Raw genomic sequence first — 12,896 nt, forward strand, 5'->3', positions numbered from 1 at the left:
GATTTTGTTATTTCTTATTTAATATCATAGTATTCTTAAGATTATAACTTTTTAATAATATTCTATCATTTTAAAGATGTTTTCAATTAAATTCCGTCACATAACATGAAATCTAAGGAAAGTATTAAATTAGAACAAGAGTACTTGCTAATTGATTTCTCCATTGGGAGTTTTGGTTAATATTTGGAGATTGGACAGCTTAAAGTGTGGTCGAATATTTGCTTTGAGAGCTATCTTCACGTGATGTCCCCATTGATAACCTTCTTGGTTAGTGTGCTTTCTACGTATTGCAAGCCTTGGTCACTATTTCTTCTTCTCTTTCTCCCCTCTTATGATTTTGTCAAGCGAAATGGAAAATTCTAAACTAAGAAAAACCTCGATTTAACACTTTCCTGCTAGACGTTTTACTACAAAATCTAAGTTTATTGAAAGGTTTGTCTAAGTTTTGTGTCTCTTGTTAGTTGTAACCTCGTCGTTATTGACATTAGCAATGTTAATGTCTCGAATTGGGTGATTGAAAAGCCCTCAAAACCCCCAACCAAAGTGGAAGTGGATTAGTGGAGGCTTGTTGCCATTGGCCATCCATGGCATGCAAGAAACTTGTTTGATTCAGCCAACCTCATGAATCATGATATTGCGTTTCCTTGGGTCAATTAATTTTATAGTCCTTTGAAATCCGTATTTAATTTTATATATATATATATATATATATATATATATATATATATATATATATATATATATATATATATATATATATATATTTTATAATAGATCCTCATTTTTACACATATATATCAGATCTCAGAATAACACAAAAATTCTGAAAAAAATATATTCTTTTCTATTTAAATTGTAAGTGGTCATAGACCATTTCCTCATAGAGTCAAATTGTGATAGTCTCTTATCTTGTGCTAAGAAATGTCATCCACACCATATGAAATTAATAACAAAGTATACCCAAGTTGAAATAGAAAGTGAAACCTTATAAAACTACTACTATCTCATGCCAAATCTCACACATAAGATGAATTTGTGACTATAAAACTGAAACCATTTATGTAGAATTTTGTGTGTGTTACTACAGTAAATTTTTCTTGGCATGCTGGTGTTCTCAAATATATAATTGCTATGTGCATTATGCAAGAACTCTATAGACATTAAAGTGGAGTATATTGTTAAACTACGTAGAATTTTGATTTCTTTTTTAACCATATAAGGATTGATGTAGCTGTTGAGCTACGGGTTTACCGAATCCCGTATGTTTGTCAAAGGAACGTAGATAAATATGTGAAAAACATAAAATTTTAATAAATACTCAAATTTAAATCAAATATTTCAAAGATATTGCGAATTCACTGATAAAAACTTTAAAAATTAGAACTCAATAATTTCAAATTTTAAGTTCGCCCCTAAAACCAAATGTCCAGTGGAAAAAACGGAGCAGGTAAATAATGTATTGGGTTAAGCTACTTGGACTTTGGAGTAAGTGATTTACAGCAAACACCTATGAACTTGCAAACAGGGGTCTTTGTTCCTTTTACCTTTGCTAATTTATCGGTCCATATGATTTACCTGTTCATTTACCATATGGTTATAAAAATCTCTACATGAAGTGTAGGAACATGACCTGGAGGAGGATTAGGGCATGGGGAAATGAATGTGGAAAACTAAGTAAAAATAAAATGGATAGAGAAAACATTAGTCTGATTAAACTAGTCAAATGAATACAAAAATGGGTAACAGAATATGCATAGAACCCGTCACTGTTATAGAGGTCCAATGTCCATCCTTTTCCGTTCAGACATATGGGGTCAAACCTCTCAGAATACAAGGATTTAAATATATTCATTCTGTCTAATTGAAGATTTCGGTGAAAATGACATTAAAAATTAAGTGGTCTAAGTTGTATATACATCAATGTTGCTTTAATTCATTATGTCAGGTTCTCCATTTCACTAATCATGTGCCATTACATATTCCAATCTTTTACAACAGAAGCTAAATAATACCCACTTGACAGGAAATATCTTAAGCGGAAAACAGAGTATAAGAGGAAAAAATAATTAGGTGCGTCTACTTTCTAATCTTATGCTCCAGGTGATATTATTAACTCAATAAAGTATCCTAAAACAAGACTAACTCATTCCGTATTACAAAAAGGCACTATTAAATATATATATATATATATATATATATATTCCTTCCTTCATCTAGATGCAACATTATATTAGTTGTAAACCAGTCCACTTTCTTACTACTAGCACTTTTTGATGTTTTAGAGAGAAAAAAATGGAGCTTACTCAACAGGATCTTTTGGAGGAATTACTAGCTCCAAGGAGAGAAAGTTGGAGCACTTTTCCAAGTGGAGTAAATGATTTTTTCCCAAATGGATGGACTTTTGAATCATCACCTTTTTACCAAAATCCTGAATTTGTAGCCTTAAATTCATCACTTTTAGGCCTCATTTCACCGCCTACTACTACAGAATCAGATAATTTTCGTCAGTGTCCTGATTTCACTTCACCAGAATCCTATCCATTTCTTGATTCTTCTTTCACCAAAATTAATGATACAGTGTTGCCAGTACTTGAAATTCAAGATGAGTACAATCAAGAAGAATTTGATGGGATTATTGCTAGTGATTTTAACGGTTTGCAAGAAGACTTGAATAGTTTTGGTACTAATAGTGATGTTAAAGCTGAAGAAGCAAATTTAAGATTAATGGATGTTTGTTCTAATGTGGGAGAAAAGAAGAATAAAGTTAGGAAGGTTGAAGGGCAGCCTTCAAAGAATTTAATGGCAGAGAGGAGGAGAAGAAAGCGACTCAATGATCGACTCTCTATGCTTAGATCCATTGTTCCTAAGATTAGTAAGGTAAATTCCCTTATTTGTTCTTTCAAACATTCAAATTAATTTGATGCATTATACCTTTATACATTTTTTACATAATCGATTCACATAAAAAAGAACTACATGTAACCATAATAAGTGAAATAAGTAACTTGAAAAATAAGACAGTTATAACAGAACTCAGACTGTGTGAGCTTGCATACGTTGATGGTCTCATGCCCAGATAAAGGATGAGGCTTGCTATAGACTGATAGCAAGCTAAAAACTATTCAATTTCATGAAGAATTTTTATATTACTTTTTGGGGCTGAAGTGTAGTTATTGTTGCTGTAATTTACTACAACCGTTCAAAATATAATGATTTTTTTTTTTTTGTATCGTGTTAGTGTATATAAGTTCAATCTAATTAAAATTGACTATCTAATTTTCTGTTTAATCAAGATTGTGGGCGTACTATGGTTCTACTTCTTCTAATCGATACATTGAATAATTGAGCAGATGGACAGAACATCTATACTTGGGGACGCAATTGATTACATGAAGGAGCTGTTAGAAAAAATCCACACATTGCGTGAAGATGATAATGTAAAAGACGAACTTAAGGATATCAAATTCGGGGGCAACTTCAAGGAGCTAAAGCCAAATGAGGCACTTGTTAAAAACCCTCCTAAGGTACAATATTTTACATTAGCCACCCCAGCCCCGTAGTTAACTTTTTGTTAATAATTGTAACAGACTTAATTGTGATTATGTGTAATTAATGAGCTTTGTTGACGTATAATATTTCAGTTTGAGGTAGAAAGGAGAAATGTGGACACCAGAATCGAGATCTGCTGTGCTGCAAAACCAGGATTGTTGTTATCGACAGTGAGCACGTTAGAAGCAGTTGGGCTTGATGTACAACAATGTGTTATCAGCTGTTTTAGTGACTTCTCATTGCAAGCTTCTTGTTCTGAGGTACTACTATCTTTGACCTCAGGTCGGTCTATTTCTAAGTAGCAACCAATTTTATTATGCCGTACGTTTCTTATGACAGGGAGCCTTGGTGCAACGGTAAAAATTTGACATACTGTGTTCAGAAGTCATGTGTTAGTCTGTTGCGAAAATGCAAGATAAGACTCTGTATATTAGGTCCAGTGTAGTCTGATGCCCCTTCCTCAGCTTAGTACGCCGAATTGGCCTTTAACTCTTATAACTGTTATACAGTAGTGGTTTAGCAAAGTATTGCCAACTTCAGATCTGGATAAAGAAGGAAAGTTGTGATAGGTTAACAATGATGCTCAACAAATAAATGAAGCAGAACGGATACAGTAGATTCATATAACCGACCTTAAATAATTGACATTGTGACATGGTGGATAACTTGATTGAGGGCTGACTCTAACGATTGTTTTAACATGAGCCATGATATTTGAGCATGTTAATTAATGGTTTTCTTTTTATTTCCGGATTTTATTAGGCAAAGGAGCATCGAACAATTTTGAGCTGTGAAGACGTAAAGCAAACCTTGTTCAAAACAGCAGGTTATGGAGGAAGATGTCTTTAGAAGATGATATAGAGATATGGACAATAAGCCCCACCCAAGGTCAAAGACATTCTGTCTGTTGTTCAAAAGAATATTGCAACTTTTAATAATGTCTGTGATCTTTCTCCAATGTAGTTTTCTTGATTCATTGATTAGTTCTGCTCTGCTATAGTAATTATTCGATGGGGTTAATATAATCCGGCTTTCAATTGTCTCCATCATCAAAACAATGGATAGGAGTAACATTGATATCTGCAACATTCGAATTACGAGTCAATAGTGGGAATGTTTATTGTCAATGTCGATGTCGATGTCGTAAAAGATAGGATTAATAATTCTGCGACAACAATTTTCCAGCATATATATCCAGATTGAGATTGTGTTCACAAGATAACAGGTTGCTCTCTAAACTACCAGAGCAACAGGGTCGGGTCTAGAGTGTCAAGTATATATGAATTTCACATAAATCTAACACTGTAACCTTTTCAGACTTTTTATAGGTACTAGTTTCAGCTTACGCGCTTTGCGCGTGACCAAAGAGCGTATGTCAATTGACACAAACTCTACATAAAAAAATAAAAATAAAAATTGGACTTCGTCATTAACCGTTGCTAAATTGCACGCAGCAAAGATTTTTTTTCTTATAATTCGTTACTAATCTGTCGCTAAACAGGATTAATGATGAATTTTACTATCTAACTCTTCGTCGATAATTTATGTTCATTTAGTAATAAAAACTTAATACATTAGGAAATAATTAAGTGACAATTTTGTCCAACATGAAATCTGTTTTAAAAGGATAAAAACAACATTTCACTAAGGGGCGTCATAATATACAAAGATAAGATGTCTTAATATTATTTAGTTACGTTAAAATTTTAATTTCGCTGAGTTTCGATTTCAAGAACAACAATAATTAGTTTTAAATTTGAAGAAAATTGTTCTAAAAAAGCTATTATTAAAAATAACTCTAATATTCTAGAAATAAAAAATTGATATAGTAACTATCGGTTACTTAAAGACTCCTAAAGTTACATTAATAACTGGGTCTTTGTTTTTTTTCTCCTCTGTATCCTAAAGTAATTTTGGTAAAACAAAAAATCTAAACCTAAATGACATTAATTGCCGTGTATTTTGTTATCCTTCGTATGCTACGGCCATTCGGCAAAAGAAATCCAAAGTTAAAGCGATACTATTAAAGAATCCGATCTTTTTGCACTATTTCCACAATTTTGTTTTTTCCAAAATAAACAAATTTAATTTGTAGTGGGGTTTTCTTACACATTCGTTTGCTAAGTTTATTTCAATTGTCATTGTAAGTGTATATGAAAATTAAGTGCGAACAACTGTTCTAGTATAGACAGAGCGGTAATTAGGTCATAGAAATCAATCAAAATATTTGAATTTTTGAAAGTAATATTTGAACCCATAATAAGAAACATAATTAAAACAAAATTTTATCGTAACGTTGGACACCACAATACAACACACATACTATTATTCTCTAAGTTTGCCCATTATCTCTGTGTAGTTAATTGCATTTTTTTTTGTAATATCAAAAAATGATTATTTATATGTTATTTAACTTGTCAGCTTTTCAATTAACCATAGGATTTATGCATATTACAACAATAACGCCAACCGTTGAAGCGGGTAAATCTTGTTTTCTTCCTCTTTCTTTTCTGCTCGCATCTGAAATAACTTTGATGAGTTTTGTCAAGTTGTGATTTCAAATCGTTCCTTTTTACTTTCGGGTACGAAGGGTTTTAATGGTTTTTTGTTTTCTTTCTTCGTTGTTTCTGATTCAACGATAGAAAAGGACCTCCTCGCGTTGATTGGGAAAGATTTGATTTTGGAATCCCGCCAAAATTTGAAGCCCTAGAGAAAACCCTAGTGGATTCCTATAAATAATCCCTTCTGAGGTCAAAAAAAGGGGTCTGGTCTGTTAGCCGGAAATTCCCTAAAAGAAAAAGAAATTTTGAATCGCCTCAAACCCCTTGAAAAATAGTCTTTTTTTAGTCGCCTGGAAAATTCCATAAAAACTAGGTTCTGGAGTCGTCGAGATCCCCCTAAGAAAAGATTATTCTTAGCTGCTTCGAATCCCTGAAAATAGGAGTTATTTTAGTCCCCTTGAATACCCGAAAATACAAAGTCTTTAATCGTTCAAATTCCCTTTTAAAATATTAGTTTCAGTTTTCTTGATATCATCTCAAAATACTAAATCCTTTCTGTTTTTGCTCGTTCGAATCTGAGTGCCGAGAGCTCGGAGTTTGTGTTGTTTCGAGGTAGTTCGAAGATTCGAAGCCTCACTTCGCTGCACCCGAAGAAGGTAATTCTCCCTTTTTTTTTTTTTTTTTTATTTCTGTTTTCGTGATCGATGTGTAGGCTTTAAAACATGCTGATTAGTTCGATTAGTTTAGTTTAATGGATAAATCAGTTTGGTATATTGATATTAATCCGGGCTTAATCAGTCCTGCATGATGGTTTAGTCGCCAAGTTAGTTCTGTTTATGCAATTACATATGTTGGGTATAGTAATTTGATTTTAGCTGGTTCAAAATGTGTGAGCTGTGTTCTTCCTATTTAACTCAAGTAGCTTTAATCATTTTGCATATTAAAGAAATCAACAATAATATATAAATATTAAAGAAAGATAAGATAGTTAAATTAGTCCACAATTCAAGTAAATTTATATTTTGAAAAATCACAATATCATAGCTCAAAGATTAAAAAGAAAAAGAAGAAAAATTCGTAGCTGAACTCCAACAAAAGCAATATAACTTTCTGAAAATATTAATGTGTGCCCTTATTCCCCCAAAGTCCCATTTATCATTGACAGAAACACTCTAATCAAAATCAACAAATTATCATTGACCTCTATACGAATAGAAAGAAAAAAACAAACAGCAAGAAGGGAAAGCATACAACTAAAGCAATACTACTTGCTGGAATATATAGTTTATTATCGATAAGTTTCCTTTCCCTACGTACCCCCCTATGTAATAAAATATATATATTTTTTTAAAAAAAAGTTTCCATGTCCTAACAAATTTGAAAACGCTCGAAACCTATACATGCTAAAATCTATATATAATATAAAGTTAGGCATACATAAGGTGATGTGACACCTCTCTATGACCTAGAAACACATTTATCGTTTTTCTCCTTTTTTTTTTGGCCTATTTCTCATTATTTTTCGGTTTATCTTAATTTAAAAAGTCTAAAGTGCCTAAATAATTACTCAATTAATTAGGGGATGGTAGTTACTCAAAGAATGAAAGAAGAAAACTGAAGATGTTAGTTTTCAAGCCTTCACATAATTTTTTATTAAATTTTCAGTTACTAATGCTTCATTATAAGTTTTAAATGACACTAAATTCTACATACATAATGACTTGAGTCTCTTGAGTTTCCTATAACTTTTTCCCCTTTTCCTTTATTCATTTTCCCAATTGCCAGCTCTTCTATAATTTAGAGATGGAATTTGACTATTTGAGAAGACTATAATTTAAGTATTTAGTGAAAGAACCCGTTACTTTGCTCCGCTTCATTTCTTCCGTTTCTTTTCTCTTTATGATGGGAAGGTAGTATAATTTAGTATAGTGGTAGAATTCGTTCATTTCCCCTTGAGTTACAAAGGCAGTCAGGAAGAAATGAATGGTCAAATATGGAGCCTCTTACAGAAGGGTTTTCTGGCATTTTAATAATGATTTGGTCAGTTTTCTCTCAAGGCAAGTGATTATATATAGTTTTTGTACTTTTACTGATAGATTAATAGTAGGGAATATGTTTCGTCTACTTGGAAGGTGATTAATTTTATCGCACTGCTTTTTGTGATTTTCTAACTAAATAGGTTAAAGAACATATGTGCAGATTCTTCTCTTATAATTCCGGATTCAAGTGGAATGAGTTCAAGTACTGGCACACTATATATGCAGCAACAAGATTAAAGTACTGGCTGACTATATAGACATAATTTGAGTTCGTCCATCCAGGAACATGCATTTGCAGAGCTTATACACATGAAATTTCTTTTTCCTGATTTTTTTATCCCAAGAAAGTGGATTTTAATTATATATCAAATTCATGTCACGTTAGGAAGATATGTGATTCATCTAATCGAATTGATCAGCCCCGGATTTCCTTTCTTATATTTTACCTCATTAGATTCTTCTCTTATTTGGTATTTTATTTTTTGGACTCAGGAAGTAGATGGCATTTGGTCGATAAAGAAATGAAGAGCAAATTTCAACTTGATACTTCCGGAGTTACTTATTCCAACCCGTAATTTTAGTTTGAACCGGACTCTATCACCTACAATGAGGTTGAAGGTCACATGAAAGTATTACATATATTTGAATTGATTGGCTCTTCGAAACATGAGATCGATAGTTAGTAAGGGCTCATAGTCAATTTGTGTTTTATGCTTTAATTTGCTAGCAAAAGTCAAACAAGGAGACAAAGAAATATCAACATTCCTATGAAGTTAGTTGCTCAAGCTTATTATTCTTTTTGTTCAGATTCTATGCTCCTCTTTCTATTCTTACTCCTGTACGTTACATGGTTTTACTCATATCGAGCTAAAATAACTAAGGGTTTCTGCTTAGTGTTTGCTACTTATATTGCTGAATAATTCACTGCCGAGGTAAGACAGGAGTTCCTATGTATTTAGTTGATATAGTTGTGCCTTATGTCCCTTTCGTGTTTACTAATTATTGTCAACTTGTCATCATTCCAATGATTTTAATGTTTTGTTTCCATCACTTACTGCATAAGAAAGAATTTTACAATTAATCAAATGTCCTTCAACTTGATTTACCGCAGGGTACGAGACTAATGAAGATTTTTGTGAATGTGAAGTTAGGTATGTCCGTTCAAATATATAGATTGTTACATTTAAATAACATTTTATTTTTCAAAATAATGTTCTTTTTGAATTTAGAGTAGATGCAATCATGGATACACATGAACGAGAAAATCTTCATAACTTCTCTGTATTTGGATAGTCAAGTCAACTGTTCCTTTTTGATGTTTGGGAGGAGGCCATTTAAAAGAGTACAAGTAAACAGGAATGAAGACTTAAACCAAGTACTTTTGATATGAACCTTTTGATGTATATTTAAGTTTTCACTATGAGCATATATATGAACTTACACAAGTGATTTATTCATTGCTATCCCTTGCGTATGGATGTGTTTTAACTATTTACAGGTGCTTCATGTTACTGACTTACTGTTGTACGATCTGTTTATGTGTATTTCTAATATAAATTAGTCTATGAGTTGTTTTGATTTGTTTCGATCGACTTTTAGTTTAGCTTTTTGAAAATTAAAAATTTAATTTAGTAAAATACATATGGCTGAATTTATAAACCATATGTTTAGTTCATCGTTTGAAAGAAGAACTAAAGAAAAATTTAAATTATCAGAATATCTTTTGTGATTTTATATATTCAGTATCAAATAAGTTAAATCATAAATTCAATAATGAGATTTTCGATGACCGCGCAAAGCGCGGATAAATTTACTAGTATCGTATGAAAGGGAAAAGGACTCCTATATGTAGGAAGAATTGAAAGTGGGCGAGAAAAAGGCTCCTAAATTTTAGGGAGTTAATTAAATGTGTATTCAAATATATTAGGAGAATAATTAAATAATTATTTTATATAATGTATAGATAATTTGAGGAAAATAGTAAATGACAATTTTGTCTATTGTAGAGTCTTTTAATGAAAGGCAAAAAGTTCAATCACCATTTCTAAGGTCGTTCGTGCTTTTAATATAGTATTGATTAATAAATTTGCTGCATATCTATAAAAATTTAACTATAAATTTCGTTATTAATATATATTAAATTGAAATGTTATAGGAACAGATAAATTTTAAATCCAAAATTCACCTCTAAAAAAGAGCAATAACAACAAACATTTGTCAACTTAATGTACGGAAAGACAAAACCTATGACCATACTAGGAGCCCGTTTGGATTGGCTTATAAGTTGCTTATAAGCTGTTTTCAACTTTTTTGAGTGTTTGGCTGGCCAGCTTAAAGTCATTTTGTGCTTAAAATAAGCTCAAAAAAATAATTGAGCTCATTTGACTTATCTTATCTAAAGCAGCTTATAAGCTGAAAATAACTTATAAGCCAAAAAAAATAAGTTAGACTACCCCAACTTATTTTTTTTAGCTTATAAGCTGCAAACAGCTTATAGGCATAAGCCCATCCAAACAGGCTCTAGGAATTCACATCCCACGGCCGATTCAGAATTTTGACGATATACAAATTGAATTGGGAGCGTGGATTCTAAAGTATGTCTTATTGTATCAATACTCGTTCACGTGTATAATGTTCTACATTGAATTATTGTACTCTGCCTAAATTCGCCAATCTATTATTGATTCCGCAGCTATTCACATAGCTGAGGCAGCTAGCTACACTGCTAAGAATTCACTATTTCCCATTGAAATTTACCGTGGACAAATGTTCAGTAGCTATTTTCACATAATGTTGGCGGAAAAAATCTAATTTAGTATTTTCACGCGAAAAATTAAAAAGTTTCTCAGCGTTTCAATGGAAACCTGTTTTCACCATGTGTTTTCTCAATGAATTGGTTCGGTCACTACAAAAAAAAATAGGTAATTTGCAGAGGTTAAAAATTACAATTCGCGGAGGTTTTAGCCTTCACTAGTTGCTAGAAGATAGGGCTGTGCATATTAACGGTTAAACCAATAACCCGAACTAATTATTGGGTTAATGGTTCGGGTTAATGAATTACTGATTCGGGTATCGGGTGGTGCCCTGTGGTTATTGGCTTATTGGGTCGGGTCACGGTTTGGCCATTTTTGTTAACGGGTGAACCGATAACCCGATAACCATTTTTTTTGTTTTTGGAAACCACTAAGTAAACCTTAGTGGAGGATATTTTATTAATAGTAATACACTAGTACGGAATAAACAAGACAATAGAAAACATGAATGGTCTGCAAAAGCAAACAGCATAAAGCAAAAGGAACAGCCCAAAAAAAAAAAAACCAGTCCCGACAAAATTCAACCTAGCCTCAATTCTTAGGGTTTCAATCAACAACTGAGCTCATCGCCTAAAGGAGATCTCCAATTGTGAAAATGCCTTCTCATAAGACATTTATGATAAAGAAGAAATTAGCGAAGAAGCAAAGGCAAAACAGGCCAATTCCTTACTGGATCCAGATCTGTTTCTTTCAGGTAAAAGTCTTTTGCAACTTATTTCCCTAATTTGAGCTTGATGTTGAAGTGATAAATCGGGAAACCACTGTATTACGCTTCAATTTGGACTGATTGTGTCTTGAGTTATTTGAATCAAACGTACTTGTCCATCTAAAGCCCATTATAGAACACTCTCCATGAAGACTTGAAAATGTAAACTTACTAAACTATTTTTTACTTCTTCTACATTGCTTTTAATTCTCACTCTTGTTTATGTGTTTTTGTATTTCTCTATTTTGGGGTGTTTGTTGGGGTTGGGAAATTAGGGAAATCACTTCCTAGCAAAAAAAGTTCTTCGTTGTTGAAATATTTTTTGCTCAGTTTTGAAGATGGGTTCCTTGTTCTTGAAATCTTAACGGTTAACCCGATAACCGAACCGATAACAAACAACAACCGATTAACCGATAACCCATTAACCGATATCTTAACGGTTCTTTAATGGTTTAACATGTCTACAAACCGATAACCGATAGGTTGAACCGATAACTTTGAAACCCGAACCGAACCGACCGATATGCAGCCCTACTAGAAGAGGCTAAAACCTCTGCGAATTGCAATTTTCAACCTCCACAAATTACCCTTTTTTTTGTAGTGTGATGGAAATTAGATGGAAAAATCACGTTGTTCAACACAAATTTTCACTGTATGTCGCGAAAAAAATCTCTATTTCTAGTAGTGTACTCAAATTTCACCGTTAAGTCTGATTATGTCTTAGTATGAGATGAACTTATCAACAATTAGACCCGACATGTGAATTAAGGAAAGAACAAAACCGTAAGAGGTAGCTCCTTATTGGAGATTGGACAATTGAAAGGGGCAACTCTCTTATACATTCACAAGGATTCAATGAAGTTTCATAAATTCAATTTTGGAAATTTCCCCCGCACAATTACGATGAGACCTTGTACTTTGTGCCATTCTTTTGACAACAGCTTGCACATGTCAAACACCCTTCTAACGAGAAAACCTTGTTCTTTGAGCCATTCTTCGCACAAAAAGTAAATCGCAAGAAAAATATTTGCAAGGATGAAAACGAGATAATGAAAGAAGTGGTGTCTTATGTTTTGGGTAGATTTAAAATAGTCATTAAAATATAGCTCTAATTTTAGTGTTTAAGTCAGCCAAAGGTAAACATTTTTGGATTTCGTAATATATATACAACAAACTTGTTAGATTTAACGGAAAATATAAGGAAAAGATTAAATAACCAAAAACATCAGGAAGTGATTCAGTCAAATTTTTGAAATTGTAACACTAAAAACTGCACCAAAATACTACA

General features: G+C 32.5%; 1 protein-coding gene across 2 annotated transcripts; it reads left to right on the plus strand.

Moving 5' to 3' along the window:
• Positions 1-1,979: 1,979 nt before the first annotated feature.
• LOC132623915 (transcription factor bHLH93-like) lies at positions 1,980-4,588 on the plus strand. Of its 2 annotated transcripts, XM_060338728.1 has the most exons (5): positions 1,980-2,070; positions 2,283-2,877; positions 3,351-3,524; positions 3,642-3,809; positions 4,312-4,588. In XM_060338728.1, the coding sequence occupies exons 2-5, from the start codon at positions 2,293-2,295 to the stop codon at positions 4,396-4,398; spliced, it is 1,014 nt and encodes a 337-aa protein (XP_060194711.1). In that variant the 5' UTR covers positions 1,980-2,070; positions 2,283-2,292; the 3' UTR covers positions 4,399-4,588. The 2 variants fall into 2 exon arrangements, with proteins under 2 accessions (XP_060194711.1, XP_060194710.1); XM_060338727.1 differs by lacking the exon at positions 1,980-2,070 and having other exon boundaries at positions 2,156-2,877.
• The last annotated feature ends 8,308 nt before the right edge of the window (positions 4,589-12,896 follow it).

This window comes from Lycium barbarum, chromosome 12 (assembly GCF_019175385.1).
Source record: "Lycium barbarum isolate Lr01 chromosome 12, ASM1917538v2, whole genome shotgun sequence".
In the NCBI taxonomy this organism is placed as follows: Eukaryota; Viridiplantae; Streptophyta; class Magnoliopsida; order Solanales; family Solanaceae; genus Lycium; species Lycium barbarum.

Excerpts from the sequence above, each read along its gene's own strand:
- LOC132623915 (XM_060338728.1), top strand. The coding sequence starts at position 2,293 with ATGGAGCTTACTCAACAGGATCTTTTGGAGGAATTACTAGCTCCAAGG. Across the intron at positions 2,878-3,350 it reads TTGTTCCTAAGATTAGTAAG|ATGGACAGAACATCTATACT; the intron begins GTAAATTCCCTT and ends ATAATTGAGCAG. Across the intron at positions 3,525-3,641 it reads TTGTTAAAAACCCTCCTAAG|TTTGAGGTAGAAAGGAGAAA; the intron begins GTACAATATTTT and ends ATAATATTTCAG.